The 25,975-nt window shown below is 39.0% G+C and overlaps 2 protein-coding genes across 2 annotated transcripts; one reads left to right on the forward strand and one right to left on the reverse strand.

Annotated features, from left to right (window-relative positions):
• Positions 1-959: 959 nt before the first annotated feature.
• On the reverse strand, positions 960-6,386 carry LOC135461360 (sulfotransferase 4A1-like). Its single transcript, XM_064738402.1, is given in 7 exon segments — positions 960-1,312; positions 2,168-2,282; positions 2,284-2,352; positions 3,054-3,148; positions 4,070-4,196; positions 4,878-5,089; positions 5,828-6,386. Coding segments are annotated over 7 exon segments (1,233 nt in total). The 5' UTR covers positions 6,321-6,386; the 3' UTR covers positions 960-1,190.
• Positions 6,387-6,669: 283 nt separating this feature from the next.
• On the forward strand, positions 6,670-23,216 carry LOC135480621 (acyl-coenzyme A amino acid N-acyltransferase 2-like). Its single transcript, XM_064760512.1, has 9 exons — positions 6,670-6,854; positions 11,314-11,571; positions 12,972-13,238; positions 13,692-13,861; positions 15,275-15,388; positions 16,137-16,222; positions 16,476-16,569; positions 17,408-17,609; positions 19,952-23,216. Exons 1-9 carry the CDS (start codon positions 6,764-6,766, stop codon positions 20,095-20,097), a joined length of 1,428 nt encoding a protein of 475 aa, XP_064616582.1. The 5' UTR covers positions 6,670-6,763; the 3' UTR covers positions 20,098-23,216.
• The last annotated feature ends 2,759 nt before the right edge of the window (positions 23,217-25,975 follow it).

The following is a 25,975-nucleotide window of genomic DNA, read 5'->3' on the forward strand; positions in this document are numbered from 1 at the left end:
AGATCTATTCATTTTGATAGCTCTTTATCTAGTTTTGCTAAGAAATGTGTGTATTTACATTCATTTGTGTGAAGCTTTAATGTCTATATTTTGTATGAATAAATTATTCCATTTATTTATACATGGTTCTAAAGATTTATTGTCTTTCTAAAAACTGGATGTCTAAAATTATTGGGTTGGTTCCTGTAACATACATGTAACATGGATAATTCAGTTTGCACCATGTAAGAAGCTTAAATACATTCTCATTAACACAGCCTGCACCCTTAAAGATTTCACTATTACCTGAACAAGCATTCTGGAAATCATGAATTGTCCATTGCCAGTTTAAGACATTTGATTAATACCTATATGTCAAAGAGTACAGTTGAAGAAAAAAAAAAGCAGCTTTAATTTTGTCAACAATGGATGAAACCATCTGAAACTGTTTGAGGCTGAGCTGAATAGCGTGCCAGTGCAGGCATTGACCAAGAAGCCTCTCACCAATGTGGTCATTTTGAGTTCATGTCCAGCTCTTGCTGGCTTCCTCTCAGACTGTACATGGAAAGGTCTGCAGCAACATGCGCATGGTCATGAAAAAGTCATGAGTCCAGTAAACTTACTTGTGATGGACTGACATCACAAATACCGATTCTGTACCATTAGGGGACTAATTATTATATGAGTGCCATCAACCAATCTTCTGAAGACCCTTACTTATCAATCAACTGAATCGTGCAGTGCACAACTGACCAAAGCTCAAGCAGCGTTAGTGCTGCAGGCTTGTCAAGTGTATTGACACCCATTAAATTAAGAAATTCATTTTTTCTGCACTGCTGGAATTTTCACATTTGCTGGGCAATAAAATTATATAATTGTATAAGCAGCACAACAACTTGAAAAATGATGACAGTGACTTGTATTTCTGACACAAATAAATGTGGTTGAAGCTGTCCCAAGGTTTATTTTTTAACATGGTATCCAAATACAGTAATACATGTACAATAAGTCAGATTCTTACTATAGCATGTGATACATTATTTAATATTAATATGTAATATTTAATTAGTAATAATAACTAAAATCCCCTATACATGTCAGTCCACACGCACAATGTAAACACATAAAAACTAAAAAGCTCAAAACGATGCATTCCTCTATACTCCAGCACCAGGTACATGTACCTCAAATGTACATACAATTTTGAAAACTTACTCCTCCTGAGGAGAGAACTCAAAATTGAGGTCAGTATCCCCAAGCTTCTGCTCCAGCAGTTTGTCAACCCTTCCACTCATCTCTGCTGTCATGTAGTTCTTCCAATCACCAATTCTCCCTGAAACACCAGAACAAATTGATTTTGTATTTCACTGCTCTATTATACGCTATGAGCAATGTTTTATACTTATTAATTTGGGATATCAGACAGAATAGAGATGATATCAGACACTTTCACGCCCATCCCGCTAAAGTCAAAAAGACTAAAGTCAAAATCTGAATTACAATTTTAGAGCTTATTTTGGGGTATTAGACATTAAAATTTTGACCACCTCACCAATGTTAAAGTAACACAAATGTGATAAACTTGCAACTTCTTGGACCAACAAAATTTTGCACCGTGATGAGATTTAAAATTTTTGACTTCAGTCAGAAATGGCTGCGTGTAACTGACCCCAGTTGACTTTGATAAAGCTGTCATAGGATATTAAGTTCATTATGACTTCCAATAGTAATACAAAATGCTTGGAGTTTTCACTTCGTACTTCACAATTTTTCAGTCATATGATGATGAAGAGGAGTGGTGTGTAATAATGTGTCTTCTTGTGGTAGGGTGAGGCCATGCTGCCAAAGTGACAACACCACTGAAGTATCATGCCGAAGACACCAGACATGAAACACCACCCAGTCCACATTATACTGACACCAGGCCAACAAGTCCTGTTCCCTTGCTCCAGTGCTGAGTGCAAGCGAGGCAGCAACAAGTACCATTTTTTGAAGTCTTTGGTATGATCAGACTCGGCTTTGATCCGGATCTCCCGGCCTAGAATAGCAATTCATACTGAAGACACATAAACCTCTTTTAAACAACTGAAAAAAAAAGAAAATATTTATTTTATGTATCGTGTGGTTTTTCTCCATCGTTCTGATTTCATTACAAGAGTAATCTTCTTCTGTACATGTCTGCACAAACCTTTCCGGATGAAGTCTGCCTCTCCTTTCCGCTTTAATCCCAGGTTCTCAAACCAGGTATGGTTCACACAGTGATTGGTCTTCATTTTGTGGAAGGTGCAGTGTTCAGCTATGGCATTCAACCTGTTCCTCTGTAAGATTCTTACCCAGGAACTGGCTGATTTCACGGATCACCCCACGTAGATCCTGTACAATAGCAAATGCCTCAGTTCCAGCAATTGTTATAATTTTTTTTATCATAAGTCGACATACATTCACATGTATACATGTATTAATTTCACTGTGAAAATAGCTAGCAAATACAGTTCCAATATGGCTTATGTGATGTTTTGAATTAAACACTGAAAAATGTACCGGGAAGGGATCAAAGTTCACAAAATATTTTGTACATATCAGAATACAATATGATTCATGGTGTCACAATGCAGTTTGAATACTAAATTCTTCACTCCATGAGCTATGGTGGCCCCAAAGGCAAAATGACATCATGGTAAGGGAATGATTATCTCCCCTTGGCACGTGAATTTCCCAAGATCTGCTGTGAACATGTCCGATCACTGGCCCTGAAAAGCTATCCTGTTACCATTCATGTGACTGGGGGGCACTGTCAGAGCAGCTTAGCTTAAGATTTTATTTGATTTCTTTTGCCAAATCTAGAGTTTTAGTTATTTATTTAATGTTCATGTAAGAACACAATACATACATGAAGGTGTTTACCAGTTTTTGCTATTGACAAATTGCTGTTAATGATTCCGTAGTTATAACAATGTGGTACAGACGGCACAGCTTTGATCGTTTCAGCTGAAATCCAGTTTATAATATCTCAACAGTTCTCTGAAGTTTCATGTTTGTTACATTTTCACAAACTTCCATCAGACAGATCTTACCTTTTGTAAATCTTCATATTTAATGAAAAGAATATTGTTCTCATTCCTGTGCTCCCAGAATTCCCGCACATGTTTCCACCAAGGTGAATAAGGCACTGCAGAGAATAACAAAAACATATGTTCAGAAATAACCTTATGATAAACCTTGTTGGATAATGCTGTAAAGACAAAAAAATAGGGCAGTAACTCCATCTAAAACATCACACTAAAGAGAATGCTGATTTAAATTTTGTACCAAGCAAGTGAAATAACCAAGAAAAAAGACCAATACTGACTTATTTATTTCTTCAATTGATGTTTTCAGCTGAATTGAGGAACATTTCACTTATATGATCGTGTCCGACATTATGATGGGGGGAAACCCACAACCATCTGCAGGCACGTATTGAATGTGTTACAGTAGCTTTCTACTGATTGTATTGTGAGAAGATTCCCAACTTCCTCTGACTACCTCCTGTCCAATGTTGGTTGCACACTGTGTTCCTGTCAGAGTATCTGGACTCACACAAGATGAATGTCAAATGCTGGTCGCACACTGTGTTCATGTCAGAGTATCTGGACTCCTACAGGATGAATGTCCAATGATGTCCTTCAGTTTGTGTTGGCATGTATGTATGTGTGCTTGTGTTAGTACGACAACCAGGATTCAAGGATTCCTCAGGTGTGTGTGTATATATACTGTGTTTTCTTGTGGCAGGGTGAGTCCATGCTTCCTCAAGCATCATGCCAAAGACACCCCCACCCAGTTACATTATGACACAGGGCAAACGAGTCTTGTTTCCTTGCCGTAATCTCTGAGTGCGAAGCAGGGCAGCAATAAGCACAGGCTGTAATGTCTTTAGTATGATCCCACTCGGGTTTGATCCCAAGCCTCCTGACTTTGTGGCGGACCCTCCAACTATTAGGCCACCAAAGCCAAAATTTGTATTGGTAATAATTAGTTTAAGTGGACTTTTTAAATGTTGTTAAACCCTACCCCTACACAGAAATACTGTGTTAAGCAAATTCATACTTACACTGATCACTGAGAAACAGGTTGAAGAACTCTGGAAACTGACCAGTAAATCGAAATGGAAGCAACATCCTGATGAAGTGGTAGTACGATACTATGATATCTTTCGGGTTTCTGGCAATGTATATTATCTGCAAAACACTATTCATACATCACTTGAGAGTAATTTTGATTTTTTTTTTTCTTTTTTGCCTAGGCTGAAAAACGAAAAGGGAAACTTAATCTAATTTTTCTCTTGTATAAACAAGGAAGTTTTCGCTTTTTCTTCGCTTTTTCTTTCGCTTTTTCTTCTACATAAACTTTCAAAATATATTCAGCGAGCATTTTGTCATCACCAAAATAGTACAGTACCTTCTAGATAATAGAAACTGTAAATTTTCCAGTCTAGGCTGCATGCAATTGATTCCACAGCATAATATTTGCCAGAATGTGGCAGTGTTAGGGAGAATGTACTGGACTTTTCTCCATACATACAAGAGCACACAATCAACCATTTGTTACCACCAAGGCCCTAACAACAATGGAAGTAGGGAGAATCTACTGGACTTTCCTCCATACATACAAGAGCACACAGTCAACCATTTGTTACCACCAAGGCCCTAACAACAATGGAAGTAGGGAGAATCTACTGGACTTTTCTCCATACATACAAGAGCACACAATCAACCATTTATTACCACCAAGGGCCTGACAATAATGGAAGTAGGGAGAATCTACTGAACTTTCTCCATACATACACACTGTCCATAAAACTTCACTTACAGAGGACAATATCTGTACAAACTTGAGGAAAGCCATGTGTAAAACTTCACCTTAGGTTTCTTGACATGAATATCACCTGGTAACAGGTGGAAGGGGAGATGAGATTTTATCAGCCGCGGTGAGGGGTACTTTGCTATGGCCTCGTACCCAGGGTACTGGAACTCTAGGTATGGGAAGCGATCATCTAACGGGGCAGACCCAGCCCCCTCAAAATCCAGGCCTGTCTGTATCAGGTAAATGATCTCCTGGCTCCAGGTTGTTCCTGAAAGTAAATTTGATAATAAGAAAATTATCACTAATATTAGATGTCTGAAATTATTCCAAAATATTTAAGATAGTTGGAAATTATGGGGTGGGGGGGGGGGGTATTTTTTATTCCAAAATATTTAAGATAGTTGGAAATTATGGGGGGGGGATGGGTATTTTTTATTCCAAAATATTAAAAATAGTCATAAATTATGGGGGGGGGGGGGCACTGCATAAAAAGTGGATAAAACCCAGATGTTGTAAAGCTGTTCAAAATTGAGAAATATTCACAGAGTAATATATGTCTTGCTAGTTTCTTGCCTTGCAGATTGCCATAATGCTGGTTCACTGACTAAGGTACCAAGCTACAGACACTGGACAGGACATCTGCCAAGCATTGCAGTAGTCTCCCCTTAATGTTCCTGTTGTGAACTGTCATATTGTTAAATAATTTGAAAGCTCATAATTACAGTCTACCTAATGTAAGCAGATCAAGGCTGCTCTATCGATCATGCCAACATTATTGACGTATATATTTTTTTGAAGTATTATTTACATTTCGCTTATATATGACAGCAGCCAATATCATGATCAGAGAAACCTGACTGAGCCCTGGGGAAACAAGCCCATCCACAAATTCGTGCAGACCTTTTCACTTCCCCTGCATTAATGACGCGGTTATATCTGAATTACTGACATTTAATTAACTGTATTTTATCTGGTTGGAACCGGAACATATTAAGTTCTTCCCTACCTGACCTTGGCCAGCCAACAAGCCAGACATCATCTTCTCTGACAGCAAACCTCTCAAGTTCTTCAATATTTTGCCCCACTGTATCAAATAGGACGAAATCTTTGTATTTACAAATAAAAATTCTATGACCAAACGCAGGGATTTTCATTTCAACAATTCCTCTTTTTTTCTTTTGGTATTTTTTAAATTCTCTCCTTATGACTGCGAAAAACATAAAAGCTCCTATAAATCCTGAAAAGTACACGAGCCACATTAGCCTGTTCCTTGAGGCTGCATCTGGGGTTGGGTGTTGTGCATAGCCTCTGACACTTGACACACGTTGTGGGCATGGGGGATTAACACTGCCGTTGTTGTTGTAATGTCTGCTGTCGACCAAAAGTAGTGTGGACGATTTGCATTCTACACGGCCCAGGCAACGTTTAGAGGCCAATACAGCAGAGCTAGCGCAGAACCGTGAAGGCAAGCGCCATAACCGCGCTGACAAAGCCATCATGTTGATTTTAAATGTCGAATTGAAGTAGCCGCATTGTGGAGCACGTTGTGTTACTGGTATTTCTTCTCAGTCGGGCACCCGAAGAAAACCAAGCGAGGGGGCTCCGTTCAGTCGCCTGCCTAAATAAATTCCTTGTGTACACTAAGGTCCTCATAAAGCTTGTATTTGCTTTCTTGGTTAAGTTTTTCTTTAAAATGCACAGCAAAACAGCGCAAAATCTCTTTTCATCTATTTATCTAACTTTTAGGAAATTCGTTAAGTAGACAGAAATTTTCGTTTAGAGTGGTCTGCCCCTGATTGTACTTTATTTTGGCGAGTAAGCCTAGCGCGGGGAGGATAGCTGTGTCCTATCGAAGATGCGACTATTAGATTCAGTATCATACTGTCAACAGCTTGTGGAAGCTGTGCCTGGGTCCGTTTGGTGATCTGTCAAGCTGAATGACATGCAACACTTTAAATTTGCAAAGGTTGTCGGTGCGCCGCTGTTTACGTTTAACAGTTTTCAAGTACAGAGGGGCAGAAACTTGAGAACACGTAAGTTAAAGTGCATCAGGTTGTGAATCCGAACGCACGTATTTGTATTGCCTATTGAATTAGACGTATCGTAAGACGAATTTTCTGACTCGAACTTCTAGCAGATGTTGTGACAAGTCTGGCGGCATGCCGTAGCTCTAGACAGAAGTGTCTCCATTTAAAAGGATTAGCACATTGTTAGTAGCCTATGTATGTCAAATGTATTAGTAGGCCTGTATATGACATTTTGTAATATCAGATGGAATGACACAGGCTTATGTCATGAGCTCCACTCCAGAGTTTCTGTCAATGATAACATGATACATGCATTTTTTTTGTGTTATTACCATAAATGCTGATTCGTGAAGAAGAGATTTGCAGCTTTTGATGCATGTTAAATTTCTGTCGTCAACCACTGATTTTATGGTACTTTCATCTTGATCGAATGGAAGTTGGTTGAAGGCAACTTGAAGCGAAGACTGCAGTAGTAGAAGCCTACTGTGAATGATGGGCTGGTTTATTAAGCTGATAAATGTACTGTAGTTATATATACAAAGAATGGTTATGGCTTAACGGCACATCGGCAGTGTAGTTACATATACATGTTCACCTTCAAATGGTTCTGAGGTATTTGTATTTTATTAGCTTGGATGGCCAAAATACCATTTTCATCCAAGTAGTCTTTAATATCCACCTGAACTCCATAGATATTACTTTACATACAACCTGTTAAGCTGTCTCAATTCAGTTATGATTGAGTCCTCGTTTTAGGCCACTAGCCTGTGTTATGCAGCCACATGTTTGAATCCAGCTGGGGAAATTTATCAGGTCATAGATGACCGCTGACAGACACTCTCCCAATTTAACTGCAGAATTTCTATCAGGAGGTTTATTAGGACCATGACGGAGGGAGGTGGTTTTCTCCAGGCTCTGCTCAGTGCCCTCTACAAATAAGTCCGACTGTGGTCATATAGATTACATATTTTTGACAGCAATGTGAAGCTCTGGGAAATCAACTGAAATAAATGAATGAATAAATGATTATGGCTTAATGCCATGTTCAGGAAGCATGTATAAAGCATATGTAGTTATAATGCAGACAAAAAGTTATACATATTTTAAAATCAAAGAAAACGTGATGTGAGGAATCACTGTCCAAAAAATTAGATTAATTTATTTTTTTAGAATTTTTTTTTCACTTTTTCTTTTGTTCTCTTCACTCTTTTAAATGCATTGAAATTTTTTACTCTATGGTGGTCTTTTCTGACCATATTGGGACCAGTGATGTGACATCAGGTTTTTGCTGCTTAACACGTATGGACTTCCAGGTTTCATGATTCAAAATGCAAGCACATATGGATCTATAAAAGGCATTTGCCAAAAATGAACCATGAAACTATGTAAAGGAAAAAATATGGATATCAGTCAGTGTGATGTGATTGATATCCTCTAGTTCATTACAAACCACCATAGAATCTGCCAGTTTAAAACCATTTTACTCAGTTGGAAAAATTCAAAAGAAAGAAATCAAACTGCCTTTGTGTATTTTCCCTGGACAGTGTTTAATGGTCTATCTTCTGCTATATGCTTCATTTTAGTGCTTCCTTATTATTAATGATGTTTCTAAACAGAAAATGTAATCTTTGTGGTCTGCCATTGCTGACATTTATGGCACAGTATGGAATCTTTTAATAAGTTGAAATTCAGCAAGAACTGCATGCAATTATACAGCTTCTAAGTGATCTGTACACACAGCTTTACAGACTGTTCAAATCTGTTAGCTCTGTGAAATCTCAGATTTGTCTAATTTGAGCAAAAAATATAAACATACTTTATATCAGACAGTAAACTTTCCGAACAAGTGAATTGCATGTAAGTTGACGTCTTGATCACCAAGTAGGTCTTATTGTTTCCCTGCAAGATGTACTTACTTCGCAAATTGCCATCAAAAATGAAAAATTTGCAGTTTTGCCCCACATTTGTAGGTCACATGACAGAAAACTAATACAGCTGTAAAGGTCAAAATTGCTGAGTGGAACAGACTATATATGTAGTGTATGTGTGCTGAAAATCTGTGAGCTGTCGTAATAAATACAGGATATACAGGGCTTTGACAAAGATCGATATACTGTATTTTGGCACATTTACAGGAGTATGTTATACAATGCATATACACTCTGTTCGTGACTAGGGTGACTGTAGAAATATTGTAAGTATGCCACCCAATGTAGTTTGATGTCCTGATCATGAATAACCAACCAACTGCCTCAGTGACAAACGGTGTAAGGTCGCATTGAAAGTTTCAAAGCCTTGTATTTACGTATTGATTTTCAACCAATAACTTATGCTGTCATATGAAAGTTACAAGTGTAGAGAAAATGTGAAAATTTGAAGTGAAAATTGTGATTGCCTATTGGACTTTAGATATAAGATAGTAGGGGATCTAGTTACAGAATGATTTAAACACTAACCATCTCCCAGCTGTGTGGTGTGGCACAGATGTGTCCCGGGCAGTTGAACGGCAAAGATGATTGACGTCAGGAGATTGGCATTAGGCAGATTGGTCTTATATCGCTCACGCCAGTCAGTCATGTAAGTGTTCGATCCCAGCTTACAGAAATTGTCAGGTGATTAAATTTGTCTGATTTTAAATATTTTAAGTACGCTGCATGGCGTAGTTTGATGTTCTGATCACAAATCTGGTTGTTTTACTTTTCTGTAAAGCTGAAAGTGTCTTAGTGCAAAGGGCTATATGTGTACTGTATGTATACGGAAAATCATTGAAGTGTCTTCATAAATGCGGAAGTTGCAGTGCTTGAAAAATTATCCAAAGGTCGATTTACTATATTTGGCACAATGACGTCCCCATGTTATTTAATCCCTTTTAAATACATTTATGTTTAGGATGAATGTACGAATAGTGTAAGTATGCTTCCCGACGTATTTTAACATCCTGATAATGAATCTGGTGTTTTTTCTCTCCTATCAAATTGCGATAAAGCGCAATTTTCCACCATATTTAGGGGTCACGTCACAGAAAACTGTTACAGCTGTAAAACTGAAAATTACTGAGTGCAAAGCACTATACATGTACTCTGTGTAAGCTGAAAATCGTTGAGCTGTGTGAAAAAAAAGAGGACATGCACGCTTTTAAATATTGCTCACAGGTTGATTTACTCCATTTGGCCCATCTACAAACTGTACTATGATATACAGTGTACTTACAATGCACTAATGACTCCGAAGGATGTAGGCTTTCTGATTAGTTGGTTATGTATCTATACATGGACACCATTGAGGTTACCTGAAGTGATCTACATAGGCCGGCAGTACCGGTTTGAACCCCAGCATCGCTGCTTTAGAAGCTATATTTTTTATGTTTTATGGTCATAACCAGAAAACTATACAAAAAGTATAAAAATATTTCTTCTAGTATTTCTTACTAGACAGTGTGTTTATTTAAGCATTTGGAGCAGTTTTTAGATTTGACCTACTTCTAAGCTAATTTCATTGGTCAGTTACAGCACAACTTGCATACCAAACAAAAGGTATAGCTAAAACAGGTACAGCAAACCACATAAACTTGCAAGTGAAATTTTGATCATCAGCTGATTTATGGAAAAAGTTGGTTTAAGCTTAATAAAATTCACAATGGCTGCTAAATCACGCACCAGGCCAAACAGTACAAAACGTCAAAAGCTGCTTCATATGTTGGCTATTAAAAATGCCAAGTTTGTTTTCTCTACCTTTTACCGGTTTGGGAGGTATTGCAATTTTACAAGCTTACTATGAACAAAATAACAAGCTTTTAAACGCATTTTACTGGCAAAACTATCAGTCGCAGCTGTGCGGTCCTACCAGTCAAAAATGAAGATATGTCGTTGATCTGTCTAGCAAACAATTTTCAGCTTCAGGGCTATTATTTGAAAAATGACACTGAAATGAGCTATAATTGCAATTTAAAGAAAAACCATGCATCATAGGAAAAAACCATGGTTGTATTTAGCAGGCAAACTACATCTAATTGCTATCTTATTTTTGTAAAATTCATCCACAGGTCATCACCTGACTAAAAAGACCAATAGCGAGCTTCCACATTTCGTAACTGATTTGCATAACATTTTCAATCCTGATACCCCTAGTAGTCTTGTACATGCATATCAATTTTCTATGCAATCGGATCAGCGGTTCTGGAGAAGAAGTTTTGTTTACATTTCCGTACCGCTCCAATATGGTGGAAAAGTGGGTCCCAGGTGGGTAAAGTTTTATGCTCCAGCAGGTAGCCCGAGCAATTTTGTAATGAACATGTCTAGAAAATTAACAGCTACAATATGCAGTTTTCTCGCAAAACGAAAAAAAAACAGTTGTCAGAGAAGAAGAAAAATAATCTTGCAAGCTTGGAAACCTAACAAGCAAAGCTTGGAAACCGAATAAAGCTATTTTATTGAATTGGTATCTTAATAGAATCATATCCTTGTAGGACTGCTGTCTTGGGTAATGTCATGGAACTGCCCTCAGAGGAGAGACATGGTGTCATTAACGGCTGATAAACCAGATGACCTTATTGACAATCCAGTACAGTTGACAGTGTCAGGTCTGAAGGCAGGGCAAAGGGTCACATGTCATGCCAGCGTGGAAGAGAACAAGAAGAGATTCAGCTCCCATGCCCATTTTCTGGCTAATCATTCAGGGGAGGTAAATCTGGAAAGCTCTGCTTCGTTGGGTGGCTCCTACACAGGTAAACATTAACAGAGCAGATGTTACGGGCTAAAAACGGTACTAACCCCCAGTCTGAAAAATATATTGACTTGTATCATTCTTTCAATTAACTGACTTTTTCATTAACTGACTCATCTGGAAAGAAATGTTCTGGAAAGAAAAATAATAACAATTAAATGTTATCGTACTTATTAAAGTATACAACAATAACATATCAACATATGTCCTGTCTGATCGCTCATATTAAAACAAAATAAACACATTGGCTGTTATTCCTGGGTCCCAATTTTTTTATACACCTTTTATACAATTTTTATCATCTTTTGAAATAGAAAAAAAATACTAAGCAATGTTTTATGATGAGGTGATCGGCGAATTGTTGCTGCCACTTTGTGAACAAATTTATGCAAATTCTCTCGGTGAAGTCTGGCACTGTTTAGCCCTGTTACCTTTGGAACATATGAAGCATACATTGTTTTTTATCCATTCTTCTCTTAGAATCTGACGTAGGGGATTCTCTGACAATGCTATAAGACAGCCCAGAAGTTGAAGATCCCATGATCACACCTGCGTGGGCGAAGCCTATGTTTGTGGCTCCTTCAGTTGTATAGAAAAAACATCATGTAAACTCTACAGAATTTGACCACCTGGAAAGCTGAAAACTATACAAATCAACTGAATACACTATTGCTGATGGTGATTGAAAAATTAAAGGACAATTTTCTTTACCCACGTTGACCGTTACTATGGAGATCATTTGACCTCTAGCTCTTCGGCCGTCTTACAGAATGCTGTGTTCTCCAGGAAGATGCTCATCCCTTGAGTTTATCAGTGAGGGCCTCTGTTCAAATCTAGCTCTTGCTGGATCAACTCTTCATCTTTAAGTCGGTAGAATTGTCAGGTAGACTCTCCATGAAGATTCCTGACATCCATAAATCTGCTGAAACATGAATTATTCTTGATTGTTACATAAACATGAACATATGAATCAAGGCAAACATGACACAGTGAAGTGTCTAAATCTCACCAGAATGAGCTGACAGCTTTGCGTTAAAAATATAAACTGTACACTTCTGACAATCCAGTAAGTACGTGTAAACAAAATATGCATGGATGAGTAGATGATGTGTTCCTACTTGTGGCCTAGTGAGCAGCATGTTTGAACAGCACAATGACTCCGGAGCCTCTGACTAATGTGATCAGTGTGAGTTCAAGCCCAGCTCATTGTGTCTTCCTCTCTGAGCATAAGTCGGAAGGTCTTCAGCAACCTGCAAATGGTTGTGGCTTTTTATCAGTCTGCGTGGTTTCCTTCCACCATAATGCTGGCCGCTGCTGTATATGTGAAAACCCCAGACAAATAAATAAATAAATAAATATATATGTATGTGTCATAGGAGTAAATTTGTTCATGTTTCTAAGGGGTTGATGGCATGGGATTATTTTGGAGCATGTCTCAGAGCCCTGGTCAGCAGTCTGGGTTACGGCTAGCTAAGAAGGATGTGACCACTCCTCTGGTTATCCACCTCTCCTTGTACGATGGCCACCAGACAGCTGCTGACCTCTATGGTACTGACCAACTCCAGCCTCTGGCCATGCAGACGATTAACAGATGGTACCTTAGTCACGATGTCACTCGATCAGAAGTCCGTCATGGAAACATCCGAGGAACACTGTTCACTCCAGCAGGTTAGGGATAAGGTGGAAGCTGTGTGGGGTATTGGAGTATACCTACTGAACTGTCATTACATAGATACTTATATATCAGTGATGACTGTAAATACTGTTTACTATTTTTACTATTCTTTTTATTCTGTTCACATCAAACTAGTAAAACCATTATCATGTTTATCTTCTAGTCTATATATATATATATATATATATATATATATATATATATATATATATATATATATGTATATTTATATAGTATATATAGTATATAATATACACCACTAAATGGAAGAAACGAAAATACAGCCAATGTGTTATTTATTCATTTGTACTTTGCAGAAACACTATTCCATGATCTATAGTGGTGTCTCAAGTTCATTGTGAGTAGTCTAAGTTAATTGGTAAGAGTTACATGTAACATTTAACATGTAATTTGCCGTGAACATGCAGGTTTCTTCACTGTTCCAGGTACTGGGCCTTTCAAAGGTGTCATTGATATGTTTGGTACAGCTGGGGGTATCATGGAATTCAGAGCAGCTTTGTTAGCATCCAGGGGCTTCATTGTGTTGTCTCTACCATACTTCAACTACCAGGACCTGCCCAAGTCCCTCGTAGATGTGGACTTCTCCTACTTCCTGGTAATTATTATCTCTGCCAAGGATTTATTTTTTAAAATTTATTTATTTATTAAAATATTTCACCAAGGCGGCCGGCATTATGGTGGGAGGAAAGCCGGCTGAGCCGGGGGGAAATCTGCACCAAGCAGGAGGGAAATCTGCACCAAGCAGGAGGGAAATCTGCACCAAGCAGGGGGGAAATCTGCACCAAGCAGGAGGGAAATCTGCACCAAGCAGGAGGGAAATCTACGCCAAGCAGGGGGGAAATCTGCACCCAAGCAGGTTATGGTTTTCCATCACATATTTGTCCATCTGTTAGCAACTTTATGCAAGAAGTTATGAATGTATTTTGATGAAAACATGTGCCCGTCCTTTCAGTTTTTCAGGGGAATCTGAATCTGGGATGCAGGGAATGCAGTGACTTTCAAATTATATCTTTGTATAATTCAAGACTTTATTTGTTTAATATACATGTATATTCTATCATTCATAGAATAGTATGTTGAAAGGTCTCAGCAACCTGCGGATTGTCATGGGTTTCCCCCAGACTTTGCCCAGTTTCCTCTCACCATAATGCTGGCTGCCATTGTATGAGTGAAATATTTTTAGTATGCTGTAAAACCCCAATCAAATAAATAAATAAACATATCAAATAGTAATGCTCATATTTGTATGTGTGTGAAGAAACAAATGTAGCAGGGACTAGTCACTTTCAAATTAGTTGTATGTTTGGAGTTATCTCCCTGTATAATCCAACATTTTTTCATTTGGGTAATATACTTTCCATCAGTCATAATCTGCTGCAGAAATTCAAATTGTGGTGCTCTTACTTGTGAGTGTGGAAGGGAGGAATGAAAATATTATACAGAATAAGAAACTCTTTGGTCGCTAAAATTAAAAATACTAGTAGTCCAGCCGTATCATGTGACTAGTCAAAAATGTCAGGAAACTTTTGTTTACATTAAATTACCGATCAGCTGACCCGCCCTGTTTTGGATGTACAAAGATGACACCATTTTCCATCAGGAACTTCTTCAGTTCACACACATTTAACTTCTCCATTGTCTCCATTGTTTTAGGCACCCATTTTATTGTAAATGTAATCAAAAATAGTTGCCAAACCTTTCTTAGAGGCCACATGATGCAGTAGAACTTTTTACCTTCAGTGACAAAAGAGTGCAATCTTGAATCTCCCACTGTTGAGATAATAATAGGTAATGCCAGTCACCTAATGACTCTGCCCTTTCAATAAATGATCAACTCATTTTGATGATTGGGCAATGGACTGACAACACTGTCACCTTTCATCTTAGACTCAGTCTAGTCTTTCAAAACAAGTCTCTGTTTTATCACTCAGTGATAGACTGGTACTGATGGCTTGATGGTGTACTCAATCCAGTCATTCAGTTCAAGACATTTGGTTTTCTTCCTCAGGAAGCAGTGAACTGGTTCTCTGCGCTGCCCAAGGTTCACCCAGGAGGTGTTGGAGTTGTGGGTGTGTCCATGGGTGGGGAGATCGGGCTGTGGATGGCTGTGCATTGTCCACAGGTAAGAACACCAACAAGACTTTTAAAGTGAGAGTTTGAACTTTAACAAGAATTTTGTAATAATGCCATGAAGGATTAAAACAGTTCTCTGTAATAAACTAAAAATTACTATTTACAATTTAAGTTCTACATAAACTTTTTTGAAGTTAGGACAAAGTTTCAATCAAGTAGAAGACAGTTTTATGGTCGTAGGGCCACGACTTACATGTAGGTTTGATTTCGAATTCTATTGGAGGAACTGTGTGCTGTAAGTTTTAGCAAATATAACTCTTGCATGTGAAGCATTATTGTTTTCTGTGATACATTTAAGGGGCTAGATTTCACTACATGCTTGTTTTTGTGAATAACTAAATATATATGTACATGTATATAAAATACATACACCAGCCAGAGTAGTAAAGTTTTACATTACATTCTTGTCCAAGTCATTTCGCATATATTTGTAACCTGCACAAAGTGCTGTATGTATCGAACTCAAGTTTTGTGTCCACGTGGAGAATATTAATGACCTGAGCAGGGGGTGTTGGGGGGTGTGGAGGGGGGGGGGGGGGCAACGGCATGAGAGGCATGTTCCATCGGTGGTACTCTGTGTGCTTTATATACATTATACCGGAAATTACAAAATTCACGACTTTTGTACTTCTCCTGCTGGCAAGCTCTTTGGTTGCTTTGCCAAATCCAAGTTGTTCTATCAACTACAAGTCATGTTTGTGTGACATTGCGTAGCTGTGCTTTGTTTTCCCTTGCAGATATCAGCCGTTGTTAATATCAGTGGAAACCCCTTCCTGGGCTTATATCCCCTCAAGTTTGGGTCCAAAGAACTACCTGGTGTGGGGTAGGTCGATAAAACAAGTTATATCTGTGCTGTCATTATGATAACTCGGGTATGCTTTGAATGCACATGTGAAAAGGGTTTAGAGAATGTTGAACTGAAAGCAAAACACTTAATTTTTTTGCCTTTCTTTCTAAAGCATGTAAATGGCTTTTTGTCTGTTCAACCATTTTGTTTAACCACTAATATGTCATTCTCTTAGTGAATGACAAATGTTTCATCTAAATCATGAATTGCCCTTCTTGTCTGTCATCAGGTATGACTTTTCCAAGCTGACATCATCAGAGGAGGGAATGGCTTTTCGACCAGGACTGCCAACAGTATTAACAGACAAAAGCTTCTATGCACCTGTGAGTTTTTGTTACAACAAACACAAATTAACATATTGTCTTGCGCACAGGTAAAACCATTATGTGAATGGTCACAACTGAAAGACAGACACAGACAAATGGAAACAGCAACTTATAGAGCTTCTTGTCTCAATTAAAAATCCGGTGCTCCCTTTCGTTTGAACCTACAGCATCCTATCTAAAATACTACACAACGACTTTTAATTCATGCCTTGTAGTTTGTGTACGTCAACAGATTGCCATAATCTGACCCATTGGGAAACTGAAAATGTGATATCCAGACAGTGCTATCAAGACCCTAATGGTGGAAGAATGAGTGCACTCTCATTTGAATACACACTCTATGAACTGTTTAGTAAATGCGTGTAAATACAATCTTATGATGAAATAAATCTGTTTCAGTTTGTTTATTGTATACATTAATTCATTAAGAGCAAAGTGTATCCTTCAGTCATCTCATCCTCTAATCATGAAGGTATATATACATACAAATTTATACCTGCAACCTCTATAAATCAAGAAACCAAAGTTTATCTCTATTGGTAATGTTGTGGTAACTCCATTTTTTAGATGTGCTGAAAGCTCTGTAAATTTACAATTGATTTCAGTTGATATTAGTGTATCCCCTTCAGCAATCTACATGTCCATACAAAGTGCTAATGGAGTTAGGGAATAACAACCACATCAACCCTGTGCAGCCTCCTTTTACATATGGTTTGATATTTTTTCAGCCTCAAAAGTGTGGGGCCCAAGAGGTGATACACTTAGCAGACAACAGACACATGAGCGCTGTGGAACTTCAGTAAACTCACACTTGATTTGCTATTATTTTTATCAGATTCAGAAGTCAAAAGCCAAAGTGTTGATACAGTTTGGAGATGATGACCAAATGAACCCTGTGGAGCCTCAATACAACTACCTAGAGTGGTTACCTGAGAGTAAACGAGAGGACGTAGAACTGTGTGTGTACCCTCAGACAGGTCATCTTATAGAGCCTTCGTACAGCCCATTCTGCAGGGCTTCCTTCCACATACTCGTCAGTAAGTTTGGGTAGGGGATGTAAACCTGTGTGTGTACCCTCAGACAGGTCACCTTAGAGAGCCTCTGTACAGCCCATTCTGCAGGGCCTCATTCCACATACTCGTCAGTAAGTTTGGGTAGGGAATGTAAAGCTGTGTGTGTACCCTCAGACAGGTCACCTTATAGAGCCTCCGTACAGCCCATTCTGCAGGGCCTCCTTCCACATACTCGTCAGTAAGTTTGGGTAGGGGATGTAAAGCTGTGTGTGTACCCTCAGACAGGTCACCTTAGAGAGCCTCTGTACAGCCCATTCTGCAGGGCCTCCTTCCACATACTCGTCAGTAAGTTTGGGTAGGGAATGTAAAGCTGTGTGTGTACCCTCAGACAGGTCACCTTAGAGAGCCTCTGTACAGCCCATTCTGCAGGGTCTCCTTCCACATACTCGTCAGTAAGTTTGGGTAGGGGATGTAAAGCTGTGTGTGTAACCTCAGACAGGTCACCTTAGAGAGCCTCTGTACAGCCCATTCTGCAGGGCCTCATTCCACATACTCGTCAGTAAGTTTGGGTAGGGGATGTAAAGCTGTGTGTGTACCCTCAGACAGGTCACCTTAGAGAGCCTCCGTACAGCCCATTCTGCAGGGCCTCCTTCCACATACTCGTCAGTAAGTTTGGGTAGGGAATGTAAAGCTGTGTGTGTACCCTCAGACAGGTCACCTTAGAGAGCCTCCGAATAGCCCATTCTGCAGGGCCTACTTCCACATACTCGTCAGTAAGTTTGGGTAGGGGATGTAAACCTGTGTGTGTACCCTCAGACAGGTCACCTTAGAGAGCCTCCGTACAGCCCATTCTGCAGGGCCTCCTTCCACATACTCGTCAGTAAGTTTGGGTAGGGAATGTAAAGCTGTGTGTGTACCCTAAGACAGGTCACCTTAGAGAGCCTCCGTACAGCCCATTCTGCAGGGCCTCCTTCCACATACTCGTCAGTAAGTTTGGGTAGGGAATGTAAAGCTGTGTGTGTACCCTCAGACAGGTCACCTTAGAGAGCCTCCGTACAGCCCATTCTGCAGGGCCTCATTCCACATACTCGTCAGTAAGTTTGGGTAGGGGATGTAAAGCTGTGTGTGTAACCTCAGACAGGTCACCTTAGAGAGCCTCCGTACAGCCCATTCTGCAGGGCCTCCTTCCACATACTCGTCAGTAAGTTTGGGTAGGGAATGTAAAGCTGTGTGTGTACCCTCAGACAGGTCACCTTATAGCGCCTCTGTACAGCCCATTCTGCAGGGCCTCCTTCCACATACTCTTCAGTACGTTTGAGGACGGAATGCAGAACTTCTTGTGTAGCTTACCCTCAGACAGATTACCCTGTATAGCTTCCATTGCTCTCCTACTGTATGTGGGAAGGTCTTCCAGCAACCTGCAGATGGTTGTGGGTATCCCCCGGGCTCTGCCCGGTTTCCTAGCTCTCACCATAATACTCGCAGCTGTCATATAAGTGAAATATTCTTGAGTAAGGGATAAACTACCAATCAGATGAATAAATAAATTTATAGTCTCCGTACAGCCCATTTTGCAGTAAGTTTAGGAGAAATGGTGATGGCGGAAGAAAATAAATTGATAATCAGATGGCAGGGTTGCCTTGGTCATAGAAAAACTGGAATAGTCATTAGTAAATGTTACAGCCAGGATTTAGAGACACTCTCTAGTCTGTCTTAATCCCAGGTTACAGTCCTAAATTGTCAGTAATGTTCTTAATGTTTTTTCACTGAGTAAGCATATGTGTATATTCTCTTGTGGGCTATGTAATGTACTAATGTTACAACCATGGGTGGAATTTTTTTTTTTATTTTTTGTGTGTGTGTGTGTGTTTATCTAGTCTGATGGCAAAACATCTGAGCTACATGTGATTTAAAAGTGAAATACATGTTCTTCTTATTCATTTCGTATAGTAGAATTATTGTTACATTTATAACAGAGGGGCCTCTGTGGCTTAGTTGGTTAGCGCGCTAGCACAGCGTAATGACCCAGGAGTCTGTCACCAATACAGTCGCTGTGAGTTCAAGTCCAGCGCATGCTGGCTTCTTCTCCGGCAGTACATGGGAAGGTCTGCCAGCTACCTGCGGATGTGGGTTTCCCCACAACCATCAATAATTTGACAATAATTTCCTCCCACTATAATGCTGGCTGCCGTCGTAGAAGTGAAATATTCTTGAGTACGGCATAAAACACCAATCAAAAAAATAAATAAATTTATAACAGACATAGGCCCTGTAAGTGAAAAATTCTTGCGTGAATAGGCCTAGGCCAGGGACTTCAAACCCCAATCAGATATTAATTACATCCTGTTTTGTTTTGTTGTCTGAAGGAGACAATGTCGTGTGGGGAGGTGAAGCTAGGGCTCACTCAGCCAATCAAGTCATAGCCTGGAGGAAGCTACAAGTATTCCTGCATGAAAATGTTGGTCAAGATACAGCAACAACCAAAGACTTCAGTCATGCCAGTAGGTTATGACAGTGTGCCACTGCAGGATGTTCTAGGACAACAAGCTGATATTACTCATTCCTAATTGGTGAGAATCAGTGATTCTGCCAAACCAGCGTATTTAGACATCTGAAATCTCTGGAAAATGGAGGGTTTGCTAAGAATCAGATGCTGTCTCATGGTAAAGTACATTCATTGAAGAATGTTATTCATAGTTTTGCAGTGATGCCATGGCTAGTCTCACCCAATCATCATCTGACACTTTATTATTTATTTATTTATTTGATTGATGTTTTACGCCACACTCAAGAATATTTCACTTATACGACGGCGGCCAGCATTACGGTGGGTGGAAATCAGGCACAGCCTGGGGAAAACCCACGACAATCCACAGGTTGCTGGTAGACCTTCCCACATATGGCCGCAGAGGACCCCAGCATGAGCTGGACTTAAACTCACAGCGACCACATTGGTGAGAGGCTCCTGGGTCATTACGATGCGCTAACGCACTAACCAACTGAGCCACGGAGGCCCCTGTGACACTTTGATCACCATATTGGAGGTGAAAACAAAGCGAGTTTACCTCAGGTGAAACAGGCCTTAGGTAACATTTTACCATAAAAAATGAAAATATAGCTTCTAGGAAAGAAATTCTTTCTGGAAAAGTAATCAGAAGGTGCCAAATATGCATGGCAGTTTCAGTCTCTTGAAGTACTCTAATCTTCAGGAATCTGCAAAAATCCGCATTTTACCCTTTTAGCGCCATGGTATTTATCACCTCCTGTTTCTTGCAAGGAACCCAGGTGCTCGAAACTATGAATTTTTACAATATCGGTAAACATTTTGCCATGCTGGTTTGGCCATTGGAAAACATCATCATGGATCAAGTTTAGGGAGTTGATGTTGTGGATGGTAAATGTGCGTCTGTAAAATATGGTGTTGGAACTGCTTTAAATGTGTGATGCAGAAGAAAACTGTCTGTCTGATTTAATGGTGTGCAGGCTTGTAAATGTATAGGCCTACCCAATCTCTGAATTTCCAAACAAGACTGAAGTTGATGTTGTTTGGTCGGTAAATGTGCACCTGTAATATATGGTGTTGAAACTGCAGTAAATGTGTGACGCAGAAGAAAACTCTGATTTAATTGTCTGCCGGTCTGTTACTCTTGTAAATGTACAGGCCTATTTAATCTCTGAGCTTCCAAACAAGACATCAGCACTCATGACTAGTCATTAAAGCATTCATGAAAAGTGTTTGCACCTCATTTTAATAGTTTATGACGTGTTCCAAAATGATGAATACAAATAAGGTTTTTGTTTTCATCTTAGAGTGGTAAAAATGGTGTTAAAGCTGATTAAAGACTGTCCGCACTCACCAGTGAACTCAGCTGTTGGTGTGCTAGGCCAGTGAAGTAGGCTATGATTCTATGCGTCAAAACAGACATTCATATACCAACCATCAACCAGTAAGGACGTTCCAGGTCAATAATCACAAGGTCAAATTCCAAAACCTTGTATAGCACAAATCACTAGATCTAAGAAAGTATAAAAAGTTCGAAAATAGGACTGCACGCTATCAAAACAACTACTTGGGGGGTTACTGTGGAAGTGAGACTACGAACATTATGATGTTTCGTTTTATGGTAAATTTATGTATTCTGTAAATCTACTGTCTGTTCAACCACTATAGCACTTTTGTCAGTGGAATTTATTCATACATTTATCAGGAAAAAGACACTAAAAAGGATTTGTTTGAGTCATTAAAGATGCAAGCTTCAGAAAATTTCTGTACACCCCATAGTTCTATCAAAATGTTTCAAAATATTGGTTTGCAGTGGCGGTTGAAAACTGATGAATTATGGTGTATAGGCCCTAATTATCTTTATGCCTTGATATTTCTAATGAATATAGAAGCACATGTAGATGATGTATGATTTAAAGGAATTCAAATATAGAGTGTTTATTGTGCTTGTTATGTGTGCTACATAGTATGTTTTTACATAAGAACGTTTATTGAGTAGATGGTATGAGGTGTCGAATCTCTCCGTTTCCTGCCCAGTTTGTGCTACCATATACACCTCAGCATTAGGGTATGACTGAGTGGAGAAATGCTGAAATACTGCATAAACTATAATCAGGTAAATGAACAGTTAACAACTTAATTATGTTTTGTTGTAATCGGTGTTATAATTTAACAGTAGGTGGTGGATGTTTTAATCAATAGGTAACGGTGTAAACGTAATTTGCATGTATTTTGGAAAACAATATTTGCTAATGTGCACACAGTTTTGTCATCCATAATTTTATACATGTGCACACGTACATAAAATCCTCATTTGGGATTTTGTTTGCAGATTTGAGGTAAAACTCCACTCAAGTAAATAAATCAATAACCGCTTCACTTAAATGCGTGTAAGTCCTGCTGCGTGTAGAGCGTGCTTGATATTTGTTGTTTTAGGCAAACCTATACGCCAGGTACAACTGACAGTTACAAATGTATGTTACTTTGTTGTATTATTGTGTCCCTTCACTGTAGTTCATGTACTTGAAGGAGTTTAATTCACTCGCCTATCATGTATTGCAATAACCTTTTAATGAGTATATCGGCCAAGGGCTTGACCTGAACGATACTGCACATATATATACGCGTACACTCATTTTTACACTGAAATCATATACACGGTAAACATTTAGCTGTTTCAATCTATCCTGATTAAACATTTTAAAATGCTATATTTCTCCATCTACCGCCATTATACCGTCGTCCTCCGGGGAGTGCATTAAAACTCTTTATAACTTTCGTCCGTACATCGCCAATAAAATCGATCTCCTTTTACCGGCCCAATCGAACCAGGCAGGGAGGACAAACACGCCTATGTCCAAGTTTCATAAAAGCCGTTAGGATTACATCATATCGTATTACCTTGTATGGTTAGTGGAATGGAGTATTTGAATTCACAACGAGAAAATCGTTCCACGCCAATTAGCTGCACGAGACATGCGATACTTCAATGCAGAGGCGATCTAAATGAAAAGGAACTGCAGATTTAGGGACAAGAATGCCATTTATATTCGCTCTGGCTTATAAGCTATAGTTGTGAAAGCAATATGCACATTGCGTAGTTTTGTTGTCAATTAACGTTGCTTAATAACCATATCAGAACCATGTGCCGCCCAAGACTCGGTAATAGAATCAGTCCTTCCCAGATGTTCGTCTGTACAGTCTTTCTTAAAAGCGAGTACGTGAGAAAAACAAAGATCGTCGGTTATTTAATTGATAAAGTTCTGCTAGTGAATTGAACTGATTCCTTGTAACTCCTTCCAACTCGTGTGCCGACAGTAAGTTATAATCTGTTATATTTTACGTCATACTGGTAAATACCTCCCTCCCCCACCTGTGACTGAGGGTGTTATTGTTCATCAAATCAGTATGGTGATACGGTTTGGAATTTGTTTTACCATATGTTCTGAGAGTATATCTCTACGCAGATGAATAGAAAGTAGTTCACAAGGTGCTTTGAAAATGGTTCATCTGTGTGTCCAAGAATATTGTAGCGATTTGTTGTTATGTATATATATATATATATATATATATATATCTTCTTAACGATACAGATATCCCAGTTCCAAATCACACCATTTACTACAGGGGAAAGCACAATATTGGTAGTGTGAAGCACCCAGTGTCGAACTCTGGAACAATATCTGTATACTGCTGGAGACGTTCGCTACTATGGATTCTTTTGAATGTCAGCTCGGTCAGTCCGTGTCATTCAGTAGTATGTTTGGGAAAACCACTAGTTAGCTCTGAACTTCGAATAACCAAGAAAAGTCTGATTTTTAAGGTTCAACAAACAGCAGCAACAGTTTTATTAAAATAGAGTGACAGGAGTATGTTAATATATATATATATATATATATATATATATATATATATATATATGTTAAAGTGCCAGTACTGTGTACAAGCACAACATCTGTACTTCATATGGTTCAGATAACTGTGTCAGGGATATCTCAGGGAGGTATTAAACCTAGTGCTGCTGTGATAGTGGTTTGTCCTACTGGTGTTATATAGACAATATGTCAGCCATGTGTGGGGACATTATCAGTAAATAATACTTTCAGGTCTTCTCTGGGAGTAACAGTTCCAGAATTGGTCCAGTAATAACTTGGGAAAACGAGTTCCAAATTCTGGGACTCGGCGTCTCACTGTGCCGAAACTGGGAATCCCAGTCCCACTATTGCTCAGGGGCACTTATGCACAAATTCTCCCAGTATGTTTCAGCTCATACTTGGGAATTATAAAATTTTGGTCCAGAAAATCCCAGTTACAAACTATTGAGATATACTGTCTCAATCATGGTTGGGAATATCAGTCTCACAGCCTGGGAAAGTCAGTCCCACAGCCTGGGAACACTTGTGTCACAATTTGGAACTAGCAGTCCAACTGTCTTCTAGATATGCTCTGAAGCTGAAATCCCACTTCAGTGCTGACAACTTATCTAGCTACCACTTTACACTGCTTATATACATGTAAAATACCTGCCTTAGAAAGCTAACTAGGAGGAAATTTAGATGTTAACACGACGGTGGTCCGAGATCATCTGGGACTGAAACTGGGAATTTGCCCAGTATTTATAGTTTACGCTCATAAATATTCATGAGTACCAAAGGATGGTACTCAGAGCACTGATTGGCTAATACCAAAGTAACAACATCTGTGGATAGAAATACTATACATGTACATGCGTATCTAATGTCATGGCACATTTTTTTTTTCTTTTTCTTAATAATGGAAAGATGAACAATAACTTGTAGGTAGAAAGGAGATGAGCCTGTGGAGTGAAACTATTTACTTTCGCAAATACAAGTTAATGCCCCTTTTGAAACTCTTCAATATGAGTTTAACACTAAAGGATGTCGTAAAGTAGACAACCTCGTCCAGCGGCAGTTCACCGTGAACGACGATCGTGCGCGGCAAAGCAACAACAACAACCACAAAAAAAAAATGATTTAGTGTCTTAAACTTGGTACAAAGGACGTTTTATGCCAAAATCATGCCACAGTCAGTGAGTACTAATGTTGTTTTAACTGGAAAGATGCCGTACGTGGTTTGTTACAGCAAGAATATGTCCAAAAGTAATGGAAACTCTACTCGAATTTGTCACTTCAAAATATTAACAATGGCGGATGTTTCTAAAAAAAAAACTGTTGTTTGCAACCTAGTCAAACAATATCTGATCACCAAGCTTGGAGAGAAACTCATTCAACATGTCAGTGTATTATACGTGAAATATGGTGTTCTAATTAAGTCATCAAGAGTTAAAATTCTTACGATGGAAGGGACAGGGGTCCACGGAAACTGTGTCCTTCAAAAGTTATATTCAGGCCCCAAAAACAACTTGCTCTCATGAGTCCACAAAAATATGTTACAAGAAAAAAAAATATATATATATTTCAAAATATTCCACAAAAATTCTAATTTAATTTAAGGATATGTCTAACCCATAAAAATTTACATTCTACCGGTAAAACCTGTGTCTACGTTATGGACAAGGCAGAAAATTAACCCCTAACCTCCCATGCAATTATATGAAATAATATACTGTCTCTAGCAAAATCATCACAATATTCTATTGGTGTTTTACGCCCATCTCAAGAATATTTCAGATTTACAACGGCAGTAAAGTTTGTACAGTGAAAAACAGCGCACCACGTCAGGAACATTGCACCTGCCAAACTTCCTGACGCAAAGCCACATCTGAAGCTTCTTGAGCCAGGTTGCAGTACGCGATATTGATCAAATCAGCACCGTTCGCCATGATAATCCTCTTAGTACATGATGTACATCTGGCAGATTTGGTGGTCGGTGATCAAGGTTTCTATTGAACACTGATCAACAGTGA

Source organism: Liolophura sinensis, chromosome 1 (genome assembly GCF_032854445.1).
Source record: "Liolophura sinensis isolate JHLJ2023 chromosome 1, CUHK_Ljap_v2, whole genome shotgun sequence".
Taxonomy (NCBI): domain Eukaryota; kingdom Metazoa; phylum Mollusca; class Polyplacophora; order Chitonida; family Chitonidae; genus Liolophura; species Liolophura sinensis.